The following is a 25,618-nucleotide window of genomic DNA, read 5'->3' as shown; positions in this document are numbered from 1 at the left end:
AGAATCAGGGTGCTAAGTGCTCTGACCTTGGAGGGTAGAAAAAAAAAAAAAACCACAGCAATAGGAGGATCACTTTGGAGAGGGGTACTGATAAATTCCTGGACTTGTCCCCCAAACATGGCCCCTGGGACAAAAGTCAGGGTAGACACATTCCTCTTCACCCTGCCTCCCCTCCAGTGTGAACCTTGGGCACCCCAGGTGCGAGACTCTGTTCTCACAAAGCCAGCCCACCCCTAGCCCAGCTTATTCCTCAGGCAGGAGGGCTCCCTTCCACCCTGCAGATGGCCAGCCGCAGGCACCAGGCAAAGGACCACAGACAGAGGGTCATCAGGGAGTGTGGGGGTGAGGAGGAGCAAGAAGAGTGCATACATGCCCTGGGTCCCACTCCCTCGTAGAAAAGCGTCCCTGCTCTGGTGCTGCACCCACATCATGGACACACACTCACGCTCACACCCTCTCCACTTGGCGCCTCCCAGAGGCAGGAGGGGCGGGGGCCAGGGCTCCAAGTCACAGGCACATGGAAGGCCGTGATGGTTTTGCTCTGCCACAGCGGCTTGGGAGAAGAGGCTTCTCGAACCCATTCCACCACTTGGCTGCATCCCTGGGAGATTGTGAGGGCAAGCCCTGAAAGCGGGCACTCAGCACTGCTGGTTCCTTGGGTCATTCCCTGTGCAGGGTGACGCTGTGCAGTGTTGCCTAGCTGGAGTGTGGCTACACGGCTGAAGGCAGCCGGGTATCAGAGAGATGATGGAGACGAGTGAATGGCAGTGCAGTACGCATTCATCCGCGGGGAGCGTGTGTGCCCGAAGGAAAGGAACTTGCCTTACAGAAGCATTTCCTTTCTGCCGTGTGTTCCCTTTCACAGACGAACAAAGTGAGCCACAAAGAGGTTAATCCTTTGCCCAAGGTCACATGACTAGCAACCCCAGAGTCAGGACTTCAACCTCAAGTCTTTGCTCTTCCCACTATATCCCAGTGCCTCTCTGGTACCCGTGGCATAGGCCCTGACTTCAAGGAGCTGTTGGGTAGACAAAACCTAGGAGACCTGGAACCCTCACCTTTGGCCGCTCAGGCCTTCAGAGTGTCCAGTTGCCACCACTCAGAGAAGAGAGGCCTGAGTGGTCAAGGGCAATCAGGAGGAAGAGTGGGGTGGCTGGACCAGGTGGTGAGTGACAGGAACCTTCCAGTTTTATTCTCTCCTGGAGAATGTGGGATAGGAAAGGGGAAATGGGAAGGCATCGTTGTCCTATGACTTTCCCAAGGTCACGAAACAACCCAGCCTGACCTACTTCTCTTGCTACCCAAGCTAGATCCTGGAGGCAGGGTGAGGCCTGCAATCCAAGACCATCAGTTCCATGTTTCTCCAGCTATCTCAGTTCTCCCTGAATCGGAGTCTAGGCCCTCTACACCCCGCCCATAGAGAGAGGCAGCACCTACACCCAGATTAACATGTGCCTGGCTTAAGGCCCCAAAGCCTGAATTGCAGCCAGGAGGCCTATCTGTCAACCTTGACAGCCTGGAACGCACTTTGGATGTTGGGGAACCTCCCCCACCTTCATTCTCAGCATTCCCAGGGCAGTGTGAACTGCCTCGAACACCCTCACCCGGTCCACCAATTCCTGGTTCTGAGCAGAATCGTTTTTTTCTGTCTGGAATCATCCCCCTGGGCTCCCGGGCCCTGAAACCACAGACCTGCTTCCCCTAAATCTCTCCTTTAACAAAGTCGGCTGGTGCTCAGCAAGAAGAGCCGTCCCCCTCGAGAAAGCATCGTGTCTCCAGGTAACACCTGAGTGATACCAAGAATGGGAAGGAGGAGGGGTGCCCAAGGAGCCTCAAGCCCGCCTTGTGGAGGGAGAGCTTGATCTGTGCTGCAGGGCCATGCTGGAGGGAGAGGCTGGGGTCCTGTGTCACCTGAGCACCGACCTCAGCTCTGACATTGCCTCTCTGGGCAACCTTAGGCAGGTCCCTCTCATCTCTGGGACCTCGGCTTTCTCATCTGTAAAATAGAGAGGTGACTCAGATGAACCCTAAGGCCCATTCCTCTTCTCTTCATTCTACGGCTCCGTGGCGTTCCCTCTCCTCTGGCCTCAAATGCTTGGGGGTCTTGGCCAACTCCCATCTGACTCTCTCCAGACAGGTCCTATCCTTACCCTCCACAGTTCAGAGCCCATCCTAAGATTTCTTCCAACATATTGTCCCCAGCTCTGTCATGTGTGTGTTCTGAGAAGCCTCATTCTGCCTGCTCCTTTCAGGGCCTTGACCTCTCGGGGACTGGCTCTCATGGGTCGTGTGTCCCCGGTGCCTAGAACAGTGCCAGGCACACGGCCAGAGCTCTGGTTCCTTGAGCCAAAAACCAGACACAAGTTGGCATCGCCCTACTCACCTTGCCGCTCCCCCACCCCGGTCTCCTGGCCGAGGATGCTCACAGCCAGGGCATGGAGCCTCTGGCTTCCTTGGGGACAGAGAGGAGCATTTGCCTTTCCTTGGGGAGCTCTGAAGCCCACCAGTTCCCAGGCACTCATGCAATGGGCAGCCTCGGGGCCAGGTCATCCTGCCACCGCAGGGCAGCGTGGTGAACACTTTTCTGTCTCCTGCTTTGAAGTGTTTGCTTAAGTCACTGGGCTGCTCCGGCCAAAACATGATCCTGCCCACACTCTTGGCACAGGCCCCGCACGGGGCACACAGCAAGAAGCCAGCAGGTGCAGATGAGACCAGAGGCCCAAGGATGGACAGAGGTGGCAGAATGAGTCTCCTTCTTGAGGGTACAGCCTCAGTTTGCTAATCTGAAAACTAGCTTTTCCTTAGCTGGACCAGCTCAAGGGTGAGGTGTGTCAGGAGGGTACTTTGTGAATACTTAAGATTTATCTGCATAACTCAGTAAATCCCCAAACCCTGTTTGGTATGAATAAGTGAGGGTGCGTGTGCGTGTGTGTGTTGAGATGTGTGGAAGAATAGGGTTGGAGGATGGCCAAGCTCTGGATCGGAGGGCAACACAGAGATGTGCTTTAAAGCGGAGAAACTTGGACGGAATCACAAGTCAGAGGGCTTGGGGACAAGCTGGAAACCCCTTCTACAAATAATGCTTCCAGGGGCAGCCCCCATCCTGCTTCTTCCTGGGTCTAGCACTCGGGTCTCCAGGCTCTGGTCACCGCGGGCCCTTTGTGTCCCCTCCTGGGGGACAGCTTCCCTGCCCTTCCTTCCCTCCTCGAGGGCTGAGCCAGGTGCCTCTCCTCTGCATTCTCGCAGCATTCTGTGTTCCCATGGGACAACGGTCTTGTCACCTCCTTGCTTCCCCACCAGAGTGAGACCTTTTCAGGGCAGAGGTTGTGCCTTATTTTTCTCGGTATCCCCAGGACAAGAACCTGGCACTCACTAACAGTTTTTAAGTGAATGAATGGATGAATGAATACAGCTTGCAAATGTTGGGGTGGGGGAGGAGTAGGTTGCTACCAAGGAGACTCTGTATTGCTCCAGAGACAGGTATGGTGTGGATGCTCACCTGCTTTCACCATGAAAAGCAGACGATGATTCAACAGAGCTCCAGACTGAGTTGCATTGGATGTTAATGTGTTCTTTGCCCCTCTCTCTTTTTTTCTGAGCCTCTTTTTCTCTGTATTTCTATTTCTGCTATCTGTCTGTGTGTCTCTCTGCATCTTTGCTATCCCCCCACAAGCCCTAACTCCGCCCCACAGTTTAATTCTATCCAAGATGCCCTTTGAGCCATCGGCCTCTCTCCCTCCTGTCCTCTGCTGCTCTAACCTCTGATCTGGCTTCCTCCTTCCTAGGTCTCCCACCCATGACTAGTCCCCAGATTCTGTCCATCTCTCTTGGTGACTTCAGAGGAACCCCTGGGCTCACCTATCCCTCCTGCCCCATTATGCAAAATCTACCTGCCCAGAATTTTGCTGAGACAATAGGAAAAGGGCTGGGGGGGGAGAGCCAACAAGCTCCCAACCCCAGAAAGTGTTCTGGAGCCCCCAGCACCTTCATCCAGGTTACCTTGGGGGATACGCCTGAAAGGGAGGCTGAAAGTGTCTCAAAGGTGGGGTCTTGTATGAGGTTTCATCCTTAGCTCTGCAGGTTCAAAAGTTAAAGTGACACAATGGACTACGCACAGCATTTGAAGCCAGAATACCCAAGTTAGAGTCTTGCCTCTTCCGTCCAGGTCTTTGTGACCTTGGGAAAGTCACTTCAGTCAACCTCAGTTTCCTCATCTGAAAAATGAGAGCAATGTGCCTACATCACATGGTTGTTATGAAGATTAAACCAGATAACCCATGTGAAACCCATGTGAAAGCCAAGTGTTACTACAGAAAGTCAGTCAGACTCAGGGGAGATCAACTCACATTTACAAAACTCACACTAGACCAACTGTTAGACCAGAATGCCTGCGGTCGTTTAAAAGAGAGACATGTACCTGCAGGTAGCCCCAGATGCTCTGATCAGTTGGGCAGTGCATTCTCTGCTCTGAAGGGACCAAATTACAACTGGAAGTTTCCCTGGCAGGCATGGGATCTCAGCAAGGGGACTCAGTTGTTTGAGCTTGATGTCCACTGTCACCTGGCTATAGGGAGAGCTCGATGACTCATCTGCTTTCTAGGAATTGCCTGCCCAAAGTTTAGAACATGTCAGGCTACCCACACCACTGGACAATACTGGAGACATGTGGACAAATTCTTGCCCTTTGGCTCTGCTTCCTTTAAAACTCCATCATACAGTCATTCATCAATCCCATAAGTCTACACTGAGCTCCTACTGAGTGCCAGACCCTGGGCTACATGGTAGGGATACAAAAGAGAATGGACAGGCAATGCCCCGCCCTCCTCCTGGAGTCCACAGTCTTTGGAAAGAGACTGACAGTTGAACGTGTAGCTACCATCAGGGGGATCAGTGTGTTGTTACCACGGTGTTGTGATCAGTGTGTTGTTACCATGGTGACAGAGAGGGAGCCGTGGGAACAGGGCTGCCAAGCCCGTGCAGGGGCCTGCGGAAAGGTCCCTGGAGGAAGTGTCCATGCACACATCCCTCCTCCTGTAGGTGACAGGGCATGCTTGGGTGGCTTGCACGCTAGCTTTCTTCAGCCATGCTCAGGCCCCTGGCTACACCCTGACAACTCTGAGTGACCTCGGGTGTTTCCTAGTCCCCACAAGCCACACAGCTATAAACTCTCCCTTGGGCTGGGCTTGCAGACAATTCACCCTTTCAGTCACTCAAGAAATATTTATTGTATCCCTATTACATGCTGAAGCTAGTTCATTTTGCCTTCCTAGGGGTGTTTTTACCCTCACTCCCAGGGGTGCCCCACTGAAGCCCCCTGTACTGATTCCAGCCCACCTCAGAGCCGCTGTTTTCTTCTGGAGAGATGCAAGGACAATTCAGGACTAGGGCAGTGCTGCTCCAGAGGTCGCAAAGGAAGGGGCTCCTGGCATTGGGGGGGACTCTCTCTCCCGGGAGAAATGTCCAGACACTCCCCCAACCTGCCTATCCAACTTATGAGGCTCTCACACAGTGCTCAACAGCCACAGGATAGGCAGGCAGCTCCGACTCAGCCAGCAGGCAGCAGCCTGGGCAGAGCCAGGACCCAGGGGTACATTAATTCCTGGAAGTGACAGAAGCCTATGAATTAGAGGTTTGCTGGCCTTCAGGTCACCTTACATGTAATTGTAAGTCCAGCTTCATGAGCTCCTTCACCATATCCCAAACCCCCGTGCTCCCCCTGCACCCTACCCGGGACCTTAGGAGGGCGAGGAATACTTTCCCTATTGCCCTAGTGGACAGACCAAGGTGCAGAGCTTACAAGTGACTTAAGGTTGGGGACAAAACTGGGAACCAGGTCTCCACCACAGCCCCAAACCTCCCAAGTGCCCTGAGGGCCTCCTAGACATGGCTCGTCCCCTTCGTCAAGGGTGCTCAGAGGTCTACCGTCCCGTCCCCCCCACCCCCCCGCCCCGACCCCCGATCTCCAACCTTCAAAGCAAGCAGCCCGAGGACCCCACCCCTCGGGGGGCCTCAATGGGTCCCATTGTCCTAGAGGCTATTTGGCTTGACCTCAGCCCTGTAAGCAGCAGGACAGCAAGCTCAGAGAGGGGTCTGCCTTGTCCCCTCCTCAGCCTCCGCTGGCCGCCTTGGGGGAGCCTGTGGAGCAGGGGCCCCGCTGAATGTGACCTATTGTCTTCGGGGTGGATTTAGGAAGTGCCAAGCTCCCATCAAACAGCCCTGCTCCTCAGGTGAAACAAAAAAAGGGCTGTTCATTTGGGACCTTTTCCCCCTTATCTCCTTTTCCTATCTCCTCAGGCTTAGCTATGGTGTAGTGTTCAAAACCACTTCCCCTCGGAGCCAATCAGAAGCCGGCCCCGCCGTGGCCCTGAGGTGAGGGTATTTATAAACGCCTCCCTGGATTATCTGGGCAGAGCCCTTCCGCACACCTCTGGAACACCTTTCAGCTGCCCGCTCCCCAGGCACACCTGCAGCCCTGCCCAGCGGCCCCCTCACCCGCCGGTAAGCCCCGCCCAGGCCATGCCGCCGGGCTGGGGGTCATCCCTCGAAGAGGGTGGGCGCTGGGGGTACTGAGAGGAGGGATGACAGGAGCCAACCGGTTGTGGGGGTAGGTTGGTTGCCAATCTGAGCACAAGTGGCTAGGGCGCTCCAGCCCCTGAGTGTGAGAGCAGCCCCAGCTCTTCACCTCTGGAGGGGGGTCCTCACCTCCATGTAAGGACCTCAGCTGCAAAGCTGGAGGCTGAAGGGAGCTTGCAGGATGGGAGGTCTGGTGGAGAAGTTCTGCCAGACACCAAAACGGAGTGAGGCGAAACAGCCAGCTCCTTTGCAAGGGCTTCTTTGCTCTGCAAAGGAGAGAACAAAAATGCTGGACCCTCCTCGGCACCAGCCTTTGAAGGGGCTGGATGCACCTCTCCCTTTTCTTTTCAAGTCTTGGAAGCAAGAAGCTCTTAATGCTTGGCTCACCGGCCTGCTCTGCGAGGCTGTCTCCCCCTCCTTCTGCCCCCCCCGATGTCCTCTTTCACTCGTTCACTTCTCCACCAGCTTGGGGTACCTGCTTGGGCTGCACGAAATTTCATTTGTCCCCATTAATCCTGAGAAATTGGAAGAGGTGGAAGGAGGGCAAACCGAGGATTAGGAGAGGGCAAGCCAGGGGCCAGCTCCCTCAGGCAGGGGGAGCAGGACCCAGGGGACCAGTGTCCCAGGTGAATGCTTTAACACAGGAGGAGTTGGGCTAGGACAATGGTTTAGGCCAGCTCCACAGGCTTCTGGCCTCCCAACCCCTCATCCTGCAGCTCTGAGGGATCCCAAGTCACACTCAGGAAGTGCTCCCGTTCCTCAAAACCAGCTCACGGGGTCCCCAGCCTAGGTCAAGCAAAGCTTTTATCATCCTAGCATAAACTCCCACTTACCCTTGGCCCCAATGGGTCTGAGCACCAGAAGGAAGAGTGACTGTAAGGGTGTGCCCCTCAGAGTGGATGCTGTCCCAAGCAGAGCAGCCCCATGAGGACTATGCCCCTGGATGGCCTCCTCACACAGACACCCCTCTCCCAGAGCCCCGCAGCGCTCCCCACTCCCTCCCCTCGGATCTGGCATTCAGACCTGGAAAGAGCTTCCTCGGGCCACACGGAGACCAGCACACAGGCCTCCTCCGCACCAGGATGGCCTTCCCAGGCACTTGCCAGGGCCCGGTCCACTACTCTGGAGGCTCATTTGCAGGAAACCCTGGGGGCAGAGTCCGACTCTTTTTCTCTCTTAATGTCCAGAGTCTTCCCAGGCATCAGCTTGTAGTGGGCATTTAGAGAACGTGTGTGGAATTGAAATAAACAGCCGGAGTCTGACCCCAGGGAGCCCCCTGGAGGAATGAGGGATGGCACAGCGCTGACCGAGCTCTGGACTCCTTGAACTAGAGTGGCCCAGGCCTTCTCTGGTCTCCTCATCCACTCACCGGCTTCCAGGCAAGACTAACCCTTGTGTCCTTACAGACATCTCGGAGTCTAACCTTAAAGGACCATTTCAGGGAGCCCACGACCTTGGGCAGATCTCACTGCTGGACCTTATCTCCTCAGCCCAGCACCCACGCCCCCTGCCCAGTAAGGAAAGCAGAGAGGGAGAGGAGAGCAGGCTTGGAGATGAGGAGTGGGCATTCAGGGAGTGGTGCAGGGAATCCCTCCCCTACGGGAGACACCAGCCCTGGAGCAGCCCAAGCGCAGGGAGGCAACTCTGCGACAGCTTGTCCTCTCCCGACATTACTGATGAGGAATTGGGGGGCGAAGAGGGGTGGGAATTGTCCCCAGAAACACGGGGACAGTAGAAATAAAAGCAGTATTGATAACATGCCCTGGAGACCCACAGGCCTCTGCACTGTCACTCCAGACACGGTCCTCAGCTGAGACCCAACCCTCCTATCCCAGCCCCGCTCCACTCCAGCCCACCCGGCCACTCAGAGGTGGCCCTTTCCCTGTGGTTCCCACCCTGGATGAGGCGGGGAGGAACCAGCAGCTAGAGCAAAGGGGAGACTCAAAGTGACCTTTCCTTTCCCCGGAACACAGCGATCTCCAGGCAGGGACCGGTGATAAGAAGCCAGGGTGGGTTGGCCAAGCCAGGGCGCTCCGTACCTGGCACATGCGCAAGTCAGAGAAACCCCCCCCCCACCACATACACACACCAAGCAGGGCTGAGGAGGAAGTCAGCCTGGGCCACAATGACAGGATCACCTCCAGACCTGACCGAAACCCCACAAGCGGGCTCCCTGCCTCCCTTGCCCGCCAGATGTCCTGCCCTCATCAAGAAAGATTTTCTTCTTTTCCTCTCACCAGTCCCAGGAAATTTTGGAGGACAAGAGTGTGTGGCAGGGTTGGGGGATGTGTACAGGGGCAAATAGGAAAAGGAAGGCAGAGTGACCGGCCTGAGTTTGCAGAGCAAGGAAGAATCCACCAGCGTAACTGTAGTAAAAGTAGCAGTAACACAGGTAGGATCTGCTGCACGCTGACTGCGGCCGGGCCTTCTGTGGAGTGACCTGGGCATGAGGCCCAAGCCCATCTCTGCCCACAGTCTTCTGACGGTGCAGACAGACCTGGTCAGAAACACGACTGAGACGAGATTCCAGGGGGCTGTCTTTTGTGTGAGCTCACTGTGGGGGAATTAAGATTCTGATGAGGGGTCCTGGAGAAGCCCAGGAGGGGATCTGATCTGCTCTGGCCTGTGCCCCCCCTACAGAGTCCATTTCCCCTTTGTCCACTCCCCCAACCCCCCTCCTCCGCTGCCAGCTCCTTAGCTCTGCAAGACCCCTGGAGACCCCTTGCCCCAGATGTGACCCCATTCCCCTGCCCAGCCTTGGGAACTGTCCATACCCCTCTTCTGCGACCCTCTGCTCTTCCCCTCTCGCCCCTACTTCTCTTAAGCCCCACAGCACCCCCCTAGGTCTTTCCAGCAATTCAGGACCTGCCCCTCCTGTCCTTCACAGTAGGGGAGGAGCAGGGGCACCCTTTTGTTCCTCAGTATTGTCACACGGCACCTGCTATTTATCCCAATGCCGTGGGGGATGGGAGGCGGTGGAGGGGCTGACACTGAGGGAGGCAGGGTGGGGACACACACCCACGGGAACAGAGCACTCGACTTCTTTCAGCGACGCTGACATCACTCCTCAGGATGGCATGTGTGTGCGTGTGTGTGTGCGTGTGTGTGCGTGCGTGTGTGTGTGCGTGCGTGTGTGTGTGCGTGTGTGTGTGTGTGTGTGTGTTTAACCAAGGATCAAGTCGTCAGGTTCCCTACACCTCTTCCTTTCTGGCTGCCTCTTTCATCTTCTACCCCTAACGTGGCATTGTAGGAACTCTCTCTGAGGGTCCCTGGGGGCCTCTTCACTCTCAGAACCCCGGGAGCCCATCTAGGAGAGGCAGGGCCTCCTCCCCACACTGGTTCACCCTGTCCCCCTCCCCACCCCGCTTTCCTCCTGGCCTGAAGGACTGGCTAGGATGAAGTAACCTCCCCTCCTAAGTCCCACCCCACCTCAACCCCTTTGCTTGGAATTAGGAAATGTGACCAGGGCACCTCCTCACCTGAGGGGGGGCCGCAGCTCCTGTGGCTGCAGATTTGTATGCCTCTCATTGTCCTGGGAAAGCTGAGGCCAGGAGAGGAGTCAGAACCCACAGAGAGCCCTCAAGACGAGAAGCAGAACCCAGAAGTCCTGTCTCATCAGCTGGGGTGGAAGGTCGCCAGAGTGGTCCAAAAAGGGCACTCTGGATGCCACTCAGAGGACAATCCCCAGAGAGCAGGACCAGGGTCATCCTTGGAAGGTCTGGGACCCTTTCAACAGGAGCACTTGAGCTGAAGTTGAAGGCCTGGTTCAGATTCCCATACCAGCCTCTCTCTAAGACTCAGTTTCTTCATCCACAAAGCGAAAGGACTGGACCAGCCTAGTCCAGGTTCCCTTCTGCGGAAAACTTCCTGAGTCCAGCTGACTGCTGGGTTCTCGTTTTTTTGTACATAGCACAAACTCTGGGTTGGGAAAAACCCCAGGTTCAACACCCTATTTCTGGAACGCAATGGGTAGAGCAGGTGGGGAAAGGGACAGACTTGCCTTCCAGTAAAGCAAGGGAGCTTTTCCCCTCTGTTAACCTGTGTAAGCGGGAACTCCCCAAGCAGCTCGTCCCTGTCAGTAGGAAGCCAGCCCACAGGGGCAGAAACCGTCCTGAGTCATCCACCTGCGCTCTCCGGCACCATCGCCTCCTTTCCTCCCTCCCCTCCCTGGAAGTGACAGGCAGGAGTGGGCAAAGCCAACACTGGCATACAGGTGGAGAGGTCCAAGTAAAGGAGATCTGAGGACACAGAGATCCCCGGGCCTGGGTGGCCAAGAAACGCTTCACAGAAGAGAAGGGAGAGGAAGGCAGGAGGAAGGAGGAGAGGGCGGAGGAGGAACAGAAGCAGGTCTTAAGGATGGCCAGGTCAGAAAGGCAGAATGAGTCAGGGCATTCAGGTACGGAGGAGAGTGCAGACTTTCCGGGAGTCTCCGGCAGAAAGCCCCGGATGTTAAACTGAGCCAAGCTTGTTTGGGGGTGCTGGACGGTGCAGGGGAACCCAGCTGAGAAACCTACCGAGTCCACCAAAACAGAGCCAGGTGGTAAAAGGACAAATATGACAAAGTAAGGAGTTTGGGCTTGATCCTCCTGGAAACGAGGAAGCTGAAGGTTTCTGAGCAGGGGGTGTGGGCTGGGGAAGTGAGTTAGACGGCTAAGGCAATAGCCCAGGTGCGAGATAAGACCTGAGGGAGTGGGGGACAGGAGAGACACGGGAAGGAAAAAGCAATGGGATTTGATGAACAACTGAATGTGGAGGCTGTGGGGAGAGAAAGGGCAGGGACAAGTGTGGGTGACAGGAAGAAACGTGCCACTGAGGAAATGCAGAGAACGGGCTGGCAGGGAGCCGCGTTGGCAGGGCTTAGCAGGATCAGATGTTAACATCCCCCTCCCCACAAACACACCACCAGAACTTAAGCCTTTGACAGCAGCCAGGGGAGGGGCTTCAGGGATCACTTCCTGCTGGCTGGCTTGGAGGCAAGATCTCCCATCATCCCTTTTCCAAAGGACTCTCCTCTCTGGTTCAGCCCCCTTGAAAATTTCGGCTATTCCTTTGCAAGTGGTCTCTTCAGTGGCCCAGCATAGACTCCCCAAACGACGAGTCTGTCTCTGAAGCTGGGCTGGAGCTATGGGTCCCTCCAGAGGGTCACACTCGCCCTCATTGCTCCCAAAGGGCCAGCCAGGCAAACCACCTGGAAAGCCAGACCCCTTCAGCCCCGGGGAGGGTGGGGAGGGGAAGGAGAGTGAGGCCACCCAGCCTCACTGGAGGGTGAAGGGCTGGAAGCCTCCGAATAGTCTCTCCTAAGAGGAAGGATGCACCCTCCCATCTTAATAACAGTAATCATCGCTGTAACCGTGGACTGGGTGTCCTTGGAAGGCCAGCCACTTCACACTCGTGATCTCATCTAATCCTCATAGCAACCACCGGGGACTGTCATTACTCCCATTTACAGATGAAGAAACTGAATCTCTGAAACCCAGGTCCTTCTGGCTCTAAAACGTGTGGTGTCTTCCTTACGCCACTCTGCCTCTTACTTCTCCCACTGAAATGTCTCATATGCCATTGTTCTTACTCATTTTTGCCCATGTCTTCTCCAAAACACCATTTATTGATTCACTCAACAAACATATATCGAGCACATACTAAGCACCAGGCAAGGGGCCAGGTACAGGTGCTTCACCCTGGGCAGGCAGGTTCATCTGCCACTTCCCTTCCAATTGGGTATCATCCGTGAGGTTTGGCTGGCCATCCAACTCTTGCTTATAGGTCCTCCTGGACCATGGCTCCTGGGACCGAAAGAATGGAATGCACCAACCTAGCTTATGTCAGCTTGGGCACAATTTTATGAATAATCACAACTCCCATTTGCCTCCTTTTTTACATCTTACATAACCCTTTCTTGTCCCTTTATTCATTCGATCCTCAAAACCCCACGAGATGGACATGTTACCCCCTTTTGCTGACAAGGAGCCTGCAGCCCAGAGAGGGAGCGCCGCCCCTTCCACCTCACCGCAAAGCCAGGACTAGAACCCAGGTTTCTGGCCCTCAGCCAACGCACTTTTCATCTCTCCCCCCATTTTCTTTTTCTTTTCTTTTTTTTTTTTAAGATTTTATTTTTCCTTTTTCTCCCCAAAGCCCCCCGGTACATAGCTGTGCATTTTTAGTTGTGAGTCCTTCTAGTTGTGGCGTGTGGGACACCACCTCAGCATGGCCTGATGAGCGGTGCCATGTCGGTGCCCAGGATTCAAACCGGCAAACCCCTGGGCCACCAAATCGGAGTGTGTGAACTTAATCACTCGGCCACGGGGCCGGCCCCCTTTTTTTTTTTTAAGATTTTATTTTTCTTCGCCCATTTTCTTTCCCACGAAAAGTATCAACCAGCCTGCTCCCCTCTGATAACCCCCATGCACCCAGGTTCTCCCCTATGAAGTGAGGGGCATTCCTAGCCCCCTGTGCGGTGTCTCACTTTCCACCCCATTTTGCCAAACTGGCCACAGCCACCCCACCCTCCCCACCCCGCAAATGTACATCCTCCCTCTGAGACTGCCTCACCTCTGTCCTCTCCCCCATCTTCCTCTGAGGCCCTCCAGGCTGCAGGAGGGGGACCGGTATCGGAGGAGGGAGAGGGCAGGCTCCCACAGGGAGCTCCTCTGGGCCTCAAGGGCCCTAGCACTTAGCTCTGCCCTGCTCAGCTCCCAGAACGTCAGCAAGGTTGCGCAAAAAGCAGGGAGGAGAGAAACACCATACACAAGGGTGGGGGAAAGGTTAGGCACAGGAAGGCGTGGGAGAGCCAGCTGCCAGACCATCCTGATTTCCCCAAACACGCCATTGTCTCCCCCCACACTCCGGGAAAACTGTTGGTGAAGTCCTAAGCATCTCCTTCAAGAAGGGTCCTCCTGAGGTCACCTCAGCCATCCCCCTGCCTCTGGGCAGGCTGTTTTCTCTATTTCTTCCAAGCTGAAGGGCATGAGCCTTTCTGCCAGGGAAACTGAGGCCTGAGGAGGAAGAGGGGCTTAGCGGCACCAGGACTGGGGGGTCGGGCAGGGGATGAAGCCCAGCTGTGACTCCTGCCCTTGTGCTCCCACCTCCTTTTTGTCTGGTGTCCGGTGGGGGTGGCAGTGATGTCACAGGTGTGGAGTGCCAGCCATCTGCCGGGCACCAAGCAAAACAGCCAGGGCAAGTGTGTGCATCATCTGTGCCTGAGAAGGAAGGCCACCAAAAGAAGTGAGTCTGACGGAAAGACTTGGAAGAGGGAAGGGAGGCACCTTGCTGGCTGGGGGCGGAGAAGACCAGAATAAAACTCTGCTGCAGCGAGGACTAGCAAGAGAAGGCCCAAGCTGGCACAGGGGAGGGATGCCCCTCATCATCCCTACTCTGCTTCTCCCAAAGCTCGTAAATGCCCCAGACATGAGCCAGCCCAGGCCTCGCTACGTGGTAGACAGAGCCGCATACTCTCTCACCCTCTTCGATGACGAGTTTGAAAAGAAGGACCGGACATACCCAGTGGGAGAGAAACTTCTCAACACCTTCAGGTAAAGTGGCCCAGAGCCCAGACCCCTCTTCCTCTGCTCTCCAGCAAAAGCCTCCCAGCAGCAGGGCACAGTTCCTGCACCAGTACCCCTAAGACGGGCCTTGGGGAAGCCCTGGGGAGGGGAGGTTTGGAACCCTGAATTTAAGATCCTACAACCTTGTCTGTATTGAGACCCCCATGGGGGGTGAGGAGTAGGAGCAAGGACCAGCGCAGCTTCAGAAGAGTGTAGGGCATCCCAGCCCCCAATGAGGCCTCCCCACACTCTCAGTCCACTCAAGTCTCTCTTGAGTTCTCAAGGGAGCTGGAGGTGGACATGCTGTGCGTGGGGGGCGGGGAGCATCAGAGACCCTACTTCAATGTCCTCTCCCCTCCTTATCAAGAAAAATCTGAAGCCACCACCACCCCATGCCCTTTGTCCTCTTTCCCTCCTGGATGCTCCTTCCTTCTCCTGGCCCAGAGAATGCCCAAAGGCGGCCCCTAAATTCATGGGCTCCCCTAAGGGGTACCTACCAGGATGTGATCCTACCAGCCCCTAGACTCTTTCCACTCTTAGATCCCTGGAACTGTGCTGGTGGGTAGTGAAATCTCACCTCTAAGGAGGGGCTCCTCAAGGTGATCCATACCCATACTCCGGAGCCCGAGGCCACCAGTGCCACCTTCCCCCTTCCCAGACTTTTGGCAGACCTTGCTCAGGCCTCACTGTGAGCTGGCTTGCTCTTCCTCACTCCCCTGGGGAAACAGCTGATTCAGTTACCTGGATCCAGGTCACTGGCAATGGCTGAAGTGGAGATGCAGGTGGAACTGGTTCAGGCCAGGGGAATCACCCACTTGAGTCTTCACTAAAAGCTCCGGCCCAACCCTACTTCACCTGGGAGGCTCCATCTCTGCCAAGGCCTTGGTGCCCAGTGTTCAGGCACTGTCCCCACAGCTGTATCCTCGGACAGGTGGGTTCCGCCAGCCTTGATGCCCAGAGTTTAAGTTTGGGTTTTTTCTGTGCTGAAGAGATGAGGGTATCTGCTGTTGTCCCAAAAGATTAGGATGACGAAAACTATAAAGAGATGCAGGGAACTAACAATTCCCGTGAGGCTGGCACGAGAGCCTTGAACGGTACGTGGCACCCAAAAGGTGCGCCAATAAATATTTGTTTAATGAGTGAATGAATGTCTAGAAAGCTAATCCCTCTGTCCACTTCCCTCTTAGCCTCTGGAGCCTCAGTACAGCTTCTGTTTCCAGCTCTTCTCTTAGGCTTCAGATTGCTTTGCTCAACATGTGGCAGGCTTGAAGCAAGGCTGGGCATGGACGAGCCCTCCACTGGGTTGTTTTTCTTCCCCTAGCCAGCTCGCTATTCATGGTTCCCGTTTTCCCTGCCAGCGACAAACCTGAGAGAGTTCCTGCAGGGCTAGTTTCTCTCTTAGGAAAAGGTTTTAGAGATGCTTTAAGCTATTTACCACCAGTCCCACTTGCCGTCCACCATCTCAGGCATTGGAGAGGTACCCACCTGCCCCAAAGGAGACCAGGGAGTCAGATGTTGATGGTGATGCCGTTCCACGGAATGTCGGTGGGGAGAGAAAATCTGCCCAGACTTCACAGGGGACAAAGCATCATCTGTGTTGATTTCGGTCTTGGGTGACATCCAGGGGACCCAGTGTTGCTATTGTTGAGCAACGGCAAAGAGGAAGAATTGGTGCTGGGCAGGAAAGGAGGCCTAATCAGAGCAGGCCAGTGAGTCACCGGATGGGCCCTGAGTATCTGAGTTCCCTCAACTGGGAAAAGAAAAGCCTCCCACCCCTTCCAGTCATCAATTTGCCAGCTGTCACCCTGAGTGAGTAGGCCCTTGTTCCTACCGCTCCCGAGTCCCTCTGAAAGGACCTCAAGATGTTCAACAAACAGGGCAGGGATCAACTCTCCCCACCCTGCATTGACCAACGAACAGCTCCCCAGGCTTCCCTCCCCGGCGGATGAACTAACAGGGGAAAGAGGTCAGGCCCTGAAATCACCGCACGTAACAGGGTGGGTCAGCAGAGGTGCACCCTCAGGGACAGTGGAGAAAGATGGCAGCAGCTCCTACTTGGGCCGAGTTTCAATACCAGCCCATCCTCTCACTCATTCATTTATTCAACAAATATTTACTAAGCACCCCAGTGTAATGCGCAAGGTAGACAAAGACGAGTAAGAGAGCCAGACTTCTCACCATGGTGGGTCTGCTGTCTAGAGAGAGAGAGAGATGAAAAACACGTAACTACAACACAGGGTGTGCGGAATGCTGTCGGAGCCAAAACAGGGAGCCCGGGCCTGTGTTCAGTCAGATGAGAAAGGCCATCTGGCGTGGGGACCAGACTTGACCTCTTGGAAGGCTAGGCTGCCGCAAAAGTCCATGACTTTAACCCAAGCCTTGTAGACTTCCCAGACCTCCAGCTGATACCCTGGGTGTGTTGATGACACCCAGGAGAAAGTCCCCGTGTCTTCTCCTCAGGATCCCCACACACCGCACCGTGCGTGTGCTCGCTGGAGTTTGAAGGAATGAGTGAATGAATGAGTGGATGACCGGGAACAGGGCACTGTAATCCCTCACTGACTCTGCGTGTCTGGCCATGCAGTGCTGACTGGAAACCTACACTCTTCCCTCCAGATGTTCCCCAGCTAAAGTCAAAGCTGCGGTGTTTGGGCTGCTCCCCGTGCTCTCCTGGCTTCCCAAGTACAAGATCAAAGACTGCCTGGTCCCCGACCTGCTTGGCGGCCTCAGCGGTGGATGCATCCAGGTCCCCCAAGGTGAGGGGTCCCCTCGGCCAGGCCTATTCCTCTCCCTCCCGCCCACCCGTAGCCCCCATAGCCCAGCCGTGCCGCGAGCCTCCAGCCTCTGTCCCCTGCAGGCATGGCGTTTGCTCTGCTGGCCAACCTCCCTGCAGTCAACGGCCTCTACTCCTCTTTCTTCCCGCTCCTGACCTACTTCTTCCTGGGGGGCATACACCAGATGGTGCCAGGTGAGGCCTCTCCCCTCTCAGCAAGCGGGATGACCTGGACCACGAGGACGGGTGGGGTGGCAAAGGGCGTTCGGGTGATTTTCCATCTGAGTCCCCTCTAGTTGGTACTGGTGTTCAACCCTGGAAAGACTGTCACTGTGAGTGTCAGTCCCAGGTCCTCTGTGACCTTGGAGAAACCACTTAGCTTCCGCACACTCAGTTAGCATTACCTGTCCAGTCTCCCTCCCTGGACTGTGCGGAAGACTTGGCAGAACAAGGTATACCATATGCCACAAAGTGCTAAACAGATGGGAGAAATCATCATCTAACTCCCAGGCTGGACCCTGCAGGCCACTGGAGGGACTTTTTGAGCTCTCTGGTGCAGAGCGAGATGGAGAAAACGGCCTGGCCACAAGGCCTGTTTCTGGGTCAGGCTCTGCTTGCATTTCCAAGCTCATTTCCTTACGTGTCCAATGAAATAAGAGTTGAGGTGAAAGCCCCTTGAAAAGTGTAGCTCGTGGTGAGATGTGAGTGGTGGTTATGCTGGAGAGGAGCCCTGGAGGCATGGGGCTCCATCCCCCTGGGGGTCGGGAGCATCCCTGGGCCCCTTTCTGGTTTTCGTGGGTGTGGTCCAAACTTCTGACTTCTGCCGGCTGGGTGGGCACTACAGGTACCTTTGCCGTTATCAGCATCCTGGTGGGTAACGTCTGTCTGCAGCTGGCCCCAGAGTCGAAATTCCGGGTCTTCGACAATGCCACCAATGAGAGCTACGTGGACACAGCGGCCATGGAGGCCGAGAGGCTGCACGTGTCAGCAACGCTAGCCTGCCTGACTGCCATCATCCAGGTGAGGGGACAGCCCCAGCTCAGGAGGGAATCAGCCCGCCCCACCCCTGCCTCAAAGCCCCAGTTTTGACGTTAAAGTTGATTTAGGGCTCTACCTCCTCCCTCTTCCCCATTCCTGGGGCCACAAATGGCCTTGAAAAGTCAGAGCATCTCCTCCTCTGCCTCCAGCAGGCCCATGAGACCAGCATCTGCACCTAATAAAACTGCCCTGAGTCAACCACCGTCAGACTCATGGCCTCTCTCCACTGCCCTTTCCAGTGCCCACCTCTCTGCCAGCACAGTTTTCCGGTTTCTCTAAGACCCCTGGTTCCCCCCAGCTTTCTCTGCTCCACGCCACAGCATCACCTGTGACATAAACTGCTTCTCCACCACATGCAAAGGACTCTGCTAGGAGTTATGAAGGGAACACGGCATGACAGAGGCAGGAGCAGGAAGCAACCTCAGAGGGCACCTTTCATCCATTCACTCATTCAGTTAATATTTTTTGGTTGTTTCACTGTGCCAGGAACTGAGCTAGGCCCTGGGGATAAAAGATAAGTAAGAAAGAGGCCCAGTTCTCAAGGAGCTCCCAGCCCAGCAGAGGAAGCAGCCACGTCAACAGATAAATTTGTAGGCACAGAGATAAGCAGCATAAGACAACTGTGTACAAACAGCTGTGGGGACATCAAAGAGAGAGTCAGGGCAGGCCTCTCCTCCAGGAGGGGAGGTGACCTTTGACCTGAGTCTCCAAGGATGAGTGGAAGTTGACCAGTAGCCAAATGAACACGGCACGGAAGGACAGGCCAGGCAGAGGGAATGGCACCCCAAAGCACTGAGCCTGAGAGAGTGTGAACTGACCAGGGAATGACAAGGCAAGGAGTTTGGTGTGGCTGGAGGGCAGAGGGCCTTCAAGGGGCAGGCCAGAAAAGAGGCTAGAAAGGTTGGCAGGGGCCAGACAGTGATGTCTAGGGTCTGTCCCCTAAGCAGCAGCTTTGGGTCCAACTGGCAGTTTACAAGGATCATTTGGGCTACAGAGGTGATGGGTGGGAGACGGATTGGAATCAAGGCAGGGGACCTGTTGGGAGACTATGCAGACAAGAATGCTGAGGGCCGAGACCTGGGAGGCGGCCGTGGATATGGGGGTAGACTTAAGGAACATTCCGCCAGGAGCGTTAACAGGGCTTGGTGATAGATTGGATGTGGGAGGTGAGGGAGGATGACTCCCAAGTTTTGGGCTGGCCAACTAGGTGGATGGTGGTGTCATCTACTGAGAGAGGAAACTCTGGAGGAGGGCCAGGTTCATTTTCTAGATGAGGAAACTGAAGCCAGAGGGGTGGGGTGACAAGAGGTCCGTGTCCCAAGGGACTAAAGGTGTGCTGGCACAGTAAAGGGCAAGACAAGGTCACAAGGGGCTCACTCCGCAGAGCTGCTGCATGGAACTCCAGCCCTGAGTTCGGGTCAGGCAGGTGTGCGAGCTGCTGACCCTTCTCGTCTCCCCCCACCCCTCCTCACAGATGGGCCTGGGCTTCGTCCAGTTCGGCTTTGTGGCTATCTACCTCTCCGAGTCCTTCATCCGGGGCTTCATGACTGCCGCTGGCCTGCAGATCCTGATCTCGGTGCTCAAGTACATCTTTGGGCTGACCGTCCCCTCCTACACAGGCCCAGGGTCCATTGTCTTTGTGAGTCTGGGAACGCACCCCTGCAAATGGGGAGGGGCTCGAGCAGACACATGAGCTTACTGTTTTAAGAAGTTGTGAGCTGCTCATTGTGAGACGTTCTCAAGCAAGAGCTGGCTGACCCATTGTTCAGAGAGGATTCCCAGGGGGTTCCCACTTTGGAAGGGAGGGTCGAACACATGACCTTGAGGGATTGCTGAGGTTCTCTGTGGTGAATCCCTGCAGAAAAGGACATGTACACTCTCCATCAGTTCCCCAATCCAGGGCCTCAACCCCTCCCTGCCTGGGAAGTCATTCCATATGTCTAATCTCCACCCCTCCTCCTTTAGTTTGAATCCTTTCTAGAGAAAGAGAAAGGGAATCTGCACTCCCATCCCAGCATGGACTCCTAACATGCCCTTTGGGAAAGGGGGTGGACGATGGGATGGTGTTGATGACCAGGGTCTAGAGTCTGCTTTTGTATGCCTCCGTTAGCACTGAGGACGTCCCCGCACTGGATCAGAAACCCAGGGGTGGGGGTGGTATGGGAAGGGGAGGTGGGAGCCCAGGAGCACGGTGCTGTCTCCCCTAGACCTTCATTGACATCTGCAAAGGCCTCCCCGACACCAACATCGCCTCGCTCATCTTCGCCCTCATCAGCGGTGCCTTCCTGATGCTGGTGAAGGAACTCAATGCTCGCTACATGCACAAGATCCGCTTCCCCATCCCCACAGAGATGATTGTGGTGAGGACCCTGCCAGGACTGAGGTGTTGGGGGCCAAGCTGGAGAGGCCGTGATAAAAGGAATCCAGTTCCAGCCAGGGCCAAGGGAACCCCCACCCACCCTCCCCACCCCAACAGGCAGCCGGTGGGGCAGGAAGTCAGGGTGAATCCGTTCCGTGCCCTGCGTGCAGCTCCCACTCTTCCCGCTCCTCAGGTTGTTCCCCCTCAGGGAGGCAGAGGAGTGGGATTCGGGGTCCTCAGAGCACAGGGAGGCTTGGGAGAGGCCCCTGCCCTGGCCCCAACTTAGAGCCAATCCTCATTCTCCACTTTGGGGCTTGCAGGTGGTGGTGGCAACGGCTATCTCCGGGAGCTATAAGATGCCCAAAAAGTATCACATGCAGATTGTGGGAGAGATCCAACATGGGTGAGTCCAGGTAGCCAGGAAGCCTGGCCCCACCCCCACTGCACTCCCCACAAAGGCCTGAGCTCAGAGACTGACATGAGACGAGCCTGTGAAAGTGCATTCTAAACTCGATGGCGCTGAGCTCATGTGCTTTATCACTGTTACACATTATGAAGAAGAGCGACACAACCAGCCAGTGCTGGCTGTTCCATGAACAGTGAGTCTTAACTGCCACTCTCCCCAAAGTCTCATTCGATAGATGCTGTTCAAGCAATGCCTCTCTGATCAGCCCTTTTCTGGCTCTTTGCCTTGTAATAAGGCATCGGCTCTTTTTATACACGTGGAAAGGAAGCCGTTAGGATCAACAAAATCCACTCAGCACCCAGTCTGTGCCACGCTGGGCCTTGGGAGGGCGAGGGCAGTGCAGGTGCTGCAGAGGCGGAGCAGGCAAGTTGGGGCGCTGGGGGGGCTCGGCTCACAGCACTGGGGGGCTGGGCGCTGGGGACTGCTGAGCACAAAGAGCCCAGGATCTGGGCATCAACAAATGAGGCCCCACCACTGACTGGCTCTGTGACCTTGGACGAGTCAGATTCTCTAAGCCTCAGTTTCCTGCTTCATCGACAGGAGCAAGGGTAGCTACCCTCAGCGTTGAACTGAGGATTCAGACTGGAAGGGGTAACTCGTGGGAAGACCTGGTCCACAGTGGGGCCTGGCTGGTCCCCGTGGGTTGATGAAGGCCACAGTGCCTTCCGTCTCCTCACACCCTTGGGCCCTGCCTCCTTTCTGGCTCCTCGGCAGGTTCCCCACTCCCGTGTCGCCTGTGGTTTCTCAGTGGAAGGATATGATTGGCACAGCCTTCTCTCTGGCCATTGTGGGCTACGTCATCAACCTGGCTATGGGGAGGACCCTGGCCAGCAAACATGGCTATGACGTGGATTCTAACCAGGTAGGTCCGGCCACCCCCAGCAGGGCTGATCAGGATGGGCCAGGGCCCACAGAGGCCTGGCAAGAGATATCTTGGGGCTCTTTGGGCTGAGGTGAGGCAGGCTGCAGGCCAGTGGGGAGGGCTCTCTGGCCCCAAGAACTGACTTCTGCTTGATTGGGAGCATAGAGCTTTATAGCAATAGGGTCACTTTCAAGTCCTAGGCCCAAGGTCCAGCTTGCATGGCCAACTCTGTTTGGTCCATACCCTGCTGCCCCAACCTCCAGCTTCTGGTCCTGCCCCTGTCCCCACAGGAGATGATTGCCCTGGGCTGCAGCAACTTCTTTGGCTCCTTTTTTAAAATCCATGTCATTTGCTGTGCTCTTTCCGTCACTCTGGCTGTAGATGGAGCTGGAGGAAAATCCCAGGTGAGTTCTGTACCAGGAGAGTTGGGGAGGGGCGGGAGGATAGCAGAACAATTGCCCCAGAGAAGCCCGGGCACCTGTAAGCTGCTTCTCCAAACTGCCCCTGTCCCTCGTGCCCGCTCCACCAAGGGCAGCCATTGGAAATAAATCGAAAGCAAGAATTTCACCCCTGCTCCCTATTCCCAACTCTCTCTCTGACTAGGTGGCGAGCCTGTGTGTGTCTCTGGTGGTGATGATCACCATGCTGGTCCTGGGATCCTATCTGTACGCCCTCCCCAAGGTAAGAGCCCCGTGGGAGAGCAGAGGCCAGCGAGACTCCAGTAAGAACAATCCCTAAGAGCCGTGTAGCATTGACAGATTACCAAGTGCCATCATTGTCACCCTTTGTCCTGATTACAATCTGTGAAACAGACAATGCAGGTTTTACTCTCCCCATGTTATAGGTGAGGGAAACTGAGGCTGAAAGAGTCTAAGTGATCTGCCCAAGGTGATACAGCTCACCAGTGCAGGGCTGGTCTCAAACTCCAGCCTTCTGAGCTCAGAGCCGATTCCCCAACCAGTGTTTATGGCTAGAAGGGCTCCAGGCATGGCCGTCTGGTGACGAGGGAAGAGAAGAGGGGCAAAGATGGGGCCAGGGTGGGCCCGTGGCTCGAGCACATGTGTGCCTAGGCTAAGACTGCATGCAGAGACTTGGGGGCTCTGCCCTGGGAGGTGTTCTGGGGATCCAGCTGTGTCCTGCCAGGCTCCAGGGTCAGGTGTCTGTAGGAAGGACAGGAAGAAGGGGACATCTCAGGTGACAAGGAACAATGTGCTGCTTCCCCAGTCTGTGCTAGGAGCCCTGATAGCTGTCAACCTCAAGAACTCCCTCAAGCAACTTGCCGACCCCTACTACCTGTGGAGGAGGAGCAAGCTGGACTGTGTAGGTATTGGGCGGCTCCCCGCTGTGCCCCTGCCCTCCTCCTGTCCCTCACCCTGCCAGCTCTCCTCTCCGCCAGCCCTCTGGGTGGCTGCTCCCTAATTAGCATAACCAAGTGTTTAGAACCCCGGTTTTGGAGTGAGACATCCTTTGTTCAAATCCTAACTCGGCCAGCACTGGCCCCATGGCCAATAGCAAGCACCTTAACCTCTGAGTCAGAGCTGCCTCCTCTATGAAACAGGCACTCTACACTCTCTACCCACTTAGGTATGCTTATGAGGGAGAAATGAGATAATACAAGTAAGGAGCACATTGTCTGAATTGTATCTTGTGTTCAATAAAACTTAGCTATTATTATTTTTATGATTTATAGAAAGCAAAAAGAAATTGTTTTAGAAAAAAAGCACTAGAACATACAGCCAGTGGCCCAGGGTCTTGAGCAAGTCACCAGACTTCTCTGGAGCTGTTTCCTCGTGGGTGATGGGGCGGGAGTTGTGGCCGCGTCACACACTGGCTCTGAGGGATAAATGAGAGCAGGGTGGGAAAGCACCGTGGAACCACAAAGCAATCAGCAGACAGGGCTTCTTGTGACTGACACTCCCAGCGCCTCGTCCACTGCACAGTAGTAACACAGCTACCATGGTCTGACGACACTGCCTTATCCCTGCGTAAGCCCCACCAGAACGTGTGACAGAGGATTTACTAACCTCCTTTCCAGATGATGAAACCGCGGCTCAGAGAGGTTAAGTAATTTGCCAAAAGCCACAGAAGTAGTAAGTAGTAGAGTGAGGATTGGAAATCCCAAGCCTTAGACTGCAAACCTCTGGGCTGTTCGGGCTCGTGGGGGAGGAAGCTCACCTGCACGACACAGGAAGGAAATCCTTAAAGCCAGAGAAGTGAGTGGTCCCTCACCATCCCCTCTTGGGTGAGCAATGAGGACAGGGAGAACAATGATGACCCACCTCCCGCCCCAAGGATCTGCTTTCACCACATCCCAACAACGCCCCCCTCCCGCCCCCGCCCCATGACCACTGTCCCTGATAACACACAGTGCTTTGGGTTTCCATCTGAGCTTCACAGTTCCCTATAGGAATGCGGGCAGACACTTCCTTTAGAGGAATGTGGGGGGCTCTAAAGGACTACACGGGGAAACTATCAAAACTACATCCAATCCTGCCCCCACCCGCACAATCAGGCCCCAAGCCATCAGACCAGGAAGCGTCGAGCCCGAGGCCGGCTTACACACTTCTTAGATGAGAAAGGGAACTGCTGTCCGCCCGCTGGGCGCCCATCGCGGGGCTGGGGCCTGGACCTTCCGGCTCCTCACCTCTTTACTGCTTCAGGAAGCAGGCGTGAGTGCTCCTCCTCTGTGCGTCAGGCAACTCCTGCTCACATAGCTGATAGGGAGGAGAAGGGAACTCGGAACCTGGCCCAACTCACCCGAGACTCCTGCTCTGTCATTCCGCCATGTTGCCCCCTTGTGTGCTGGGGTTGTCTACTAAAAACCCAACAAGGTCAGGGAGCCACACTCAGTCTAGAAGACGTGAGCAAGTGTAACCAAACATAAATACATAAAACAGTGCAAAAATACCATGAAAACAGAAGGGCCGATCTGAGGTTGTGCTAGCAGGGAAGGGCCTTGACTAACCCAGGAAGACTTCCCGAAAGTGGCAGTGTTCTCCCCAGGCCTGCTTTGACCTCTCTCTCCTCACAGTGTATCTGGGTGGTGAGCTTCCTCTCCTCCTTCTTCCTGAGCCTGCCGTATGGTGTGGCGGTGGGTGTCGCCTTCTCCGTCCTCGTCTTGGTCTTCCAGACCCAATTGTAAGTAACAACCCCGCCCCTCAAGGCACAGCAGGTGGGGCCTCCAGACCAGCCTGCCAAGGGCTCCCATGCTGAGGCCTGACCCAGCCCTCCACACCCTCCCGCCTTCTGGGCCTGGCACTCGAGGTGCTGCCAGGCTTGAGAAGAACCCAGCCCAGGCAGGACTGTGGGCACAGGCTGGGCTGTCTGACTTCCCATATTCTTCAAACCCCAGAGGGAGCCATCATAGGCTTGGGGGACTTGGGGACGGGGGGGCAGAGAAAGTTGGGGAAGAGCAGGTGGATTTGATTCAGCATCCTTCCAAAGGTACTGCCAGACCCCAGACCAAATGGGGCTCCACCCCAGGGGAACACCAGGCCAGAGGACAGATGCTGTGCCCTTCCTATAAAGAGATCAGGCCAGTGGGGCCAGAGGAAGGGGTGTGGGCCAGGGCAGGAAGGATGCTGAATGTCAGGGAATCCCTGTCTTCTCCTCTTGAGAACTGGGAACCAGGAAGTGGTGACTTCAAGGCCACTTAAGCTTGTCACCTTAAGACATGTACCCCTACGTCTTCTCTCCCCTGAGCCCTGATCTGGGAATTATGTCAAGGGCCTGCCTGTCATCCCTCTAGCTATAGCCCAGTCGCAGGCCACAGGCACACATCTGCAGTGCAGAAAGACAAACAGAGCAAGCCGAGCCCGGGGGTGAGGAAGGGCCCCTCTCCTGCCCTGCCTCTGCCCCAGCCCCCACCCCCACCATTGTCCCAGGCCCACTCACTATTAGCATCCTCTTAGGTTTTTCTTTTCCTTCTTCATCCAGTCGAAATGGCTACGCTTTGGCCCAGGTCCTGGACAGTGACATTTATGTGAATCCCAAGACCTACAACAGG

General features: G+C 55.6%; 1 protein-coding gene and 2 long non-coding RNA genes across 9 annotated transcripts in view; 1 reads left to right on the top strand and 2 right to left on the bottom strand.

Annotated features, from left to right (window-relative positions):
- The window catches only part of LOC111773427 (uncharacterized), an 18,158-nt gene extending 4,921 nt beyond the window's left edge, over positions 1–13,237 (bottom strand). The window contains exons 1-2 of the long non-coding RNA XR_011438953.1: positions 13,123–13,237; positions 6,703–6,839 (exon numbers count right to left, since the gene is read on the bottom strand). This is a non-coding gene — a long non-coding RNA (uncharacterized lncRNA). The remainder of the gene's footprint in view (positions 1–6,702; positions 6,840–13,122) is intronic.
- Positions 6,411–25,618, top strand: part of SLC26A9 (solute carrier family 26 member 9) — a 27,036-nt gene continuing 7,828 nt past the window's right edge. For 2 of the 6 annotated variants that reach the window (XR_011438949.1, XM_023640425.2), the window contains exons 1-14: positions 6,411–6,498; positions 13,960–14,102; positions 16,731–16,870; positions 16,972–17,082; positions 17,732–17,907; positions 19,400–19,564; positions 20,133–20,285; positions 20,605–20,687; positions 21,465–21,612; positions 21,903–22,016; positions 22,216–22,293; positions 22,837–22,932; positions 24,644–24,750; positions 25,549–25,618. Coding sequence is in view for 3 of the 6 variants with exons in the window: in XM_023640425.2 (XP_023496193.2) it covers positions 13,978–14,102; positions 16,731–16,870; positions 16,972–17,082; positions 17,732–17,907; positions 19,400–19,564; positions 20,133–20,285; positions 20,605–20,687; positions 21,465–21,612; positions 21,903–22,016; positions 22,216–22,293; positions 22,837–22,932; positions 24,644–24,750; positions 25,549–25,618 (1,566 nt within the window). In the remaining 3 variants the exon portion in view is untranslated. Of the gene's footprint in view, positions 6,499–13,761; positions 14,103–14,865; positions 15,046–16,730; positions 16,871–16,971; positions 17,083–17,731; positions 17,908–19,399; positions 19,565–20,132; positions 20,286–20,604; positions 20,688–21,464; positions 21,613–21,902; positions 22,017–22,215; positions 22,294–22,836; positions 22,933–24,643; positions 24,751–25,548 lie in introns of those variants that run through there. The other 4 variants (XR_011438951.1, XM_070267612.1, XM_023640424.2 and 1 more) reach the window with 3 other exon arrangements.
- LOC111773428 (uncharacterized) overlaps positions 20,959–25,618 on the bottom strand; it is a 25,530-nt gene continuing 20,870 nt past the window's right edge. For both annotated transcript variants that reach the window (XR_011438952.1, XR_002807803.2), the window contains exons 2-6: positions 25,507–25,608; positions 24,257–24,326; positions 23,637–23,787; positions 23,347–23,445; positions 20,959–22,772 (exon numbers count right to left, since the gene is read on the bottom strand). This is a non-coding gene — a long non-coding RNA (uncharacterized lncRNA). The remainder of the gene's footprint in view (positions 22,773–23,346; positions 23,446–23,636; positions 23,788–24,256; positions 24,327–25,506; positions 25,609–25,618) is intronic.

Source organism: Equus caballus, chromosome 5, assembly GCF_041296265.1.
Source record: "Equus caballus isolate H_3958 breed thoroughbred chromosome 5, TB-T2T, whole genome shotgun sequence".
Classification (NCBI taxonomy): Eukaryota; Metazoa; Chordata; class Mammalia; order Perissodactyla; family Equidae; genus Equus; species Equus caballus.
The sequence above is the reverse complement of the archived record's forward strand: the minus strand, read 5'-3'. Positions and strand labels throughout refer to the sequence as shown.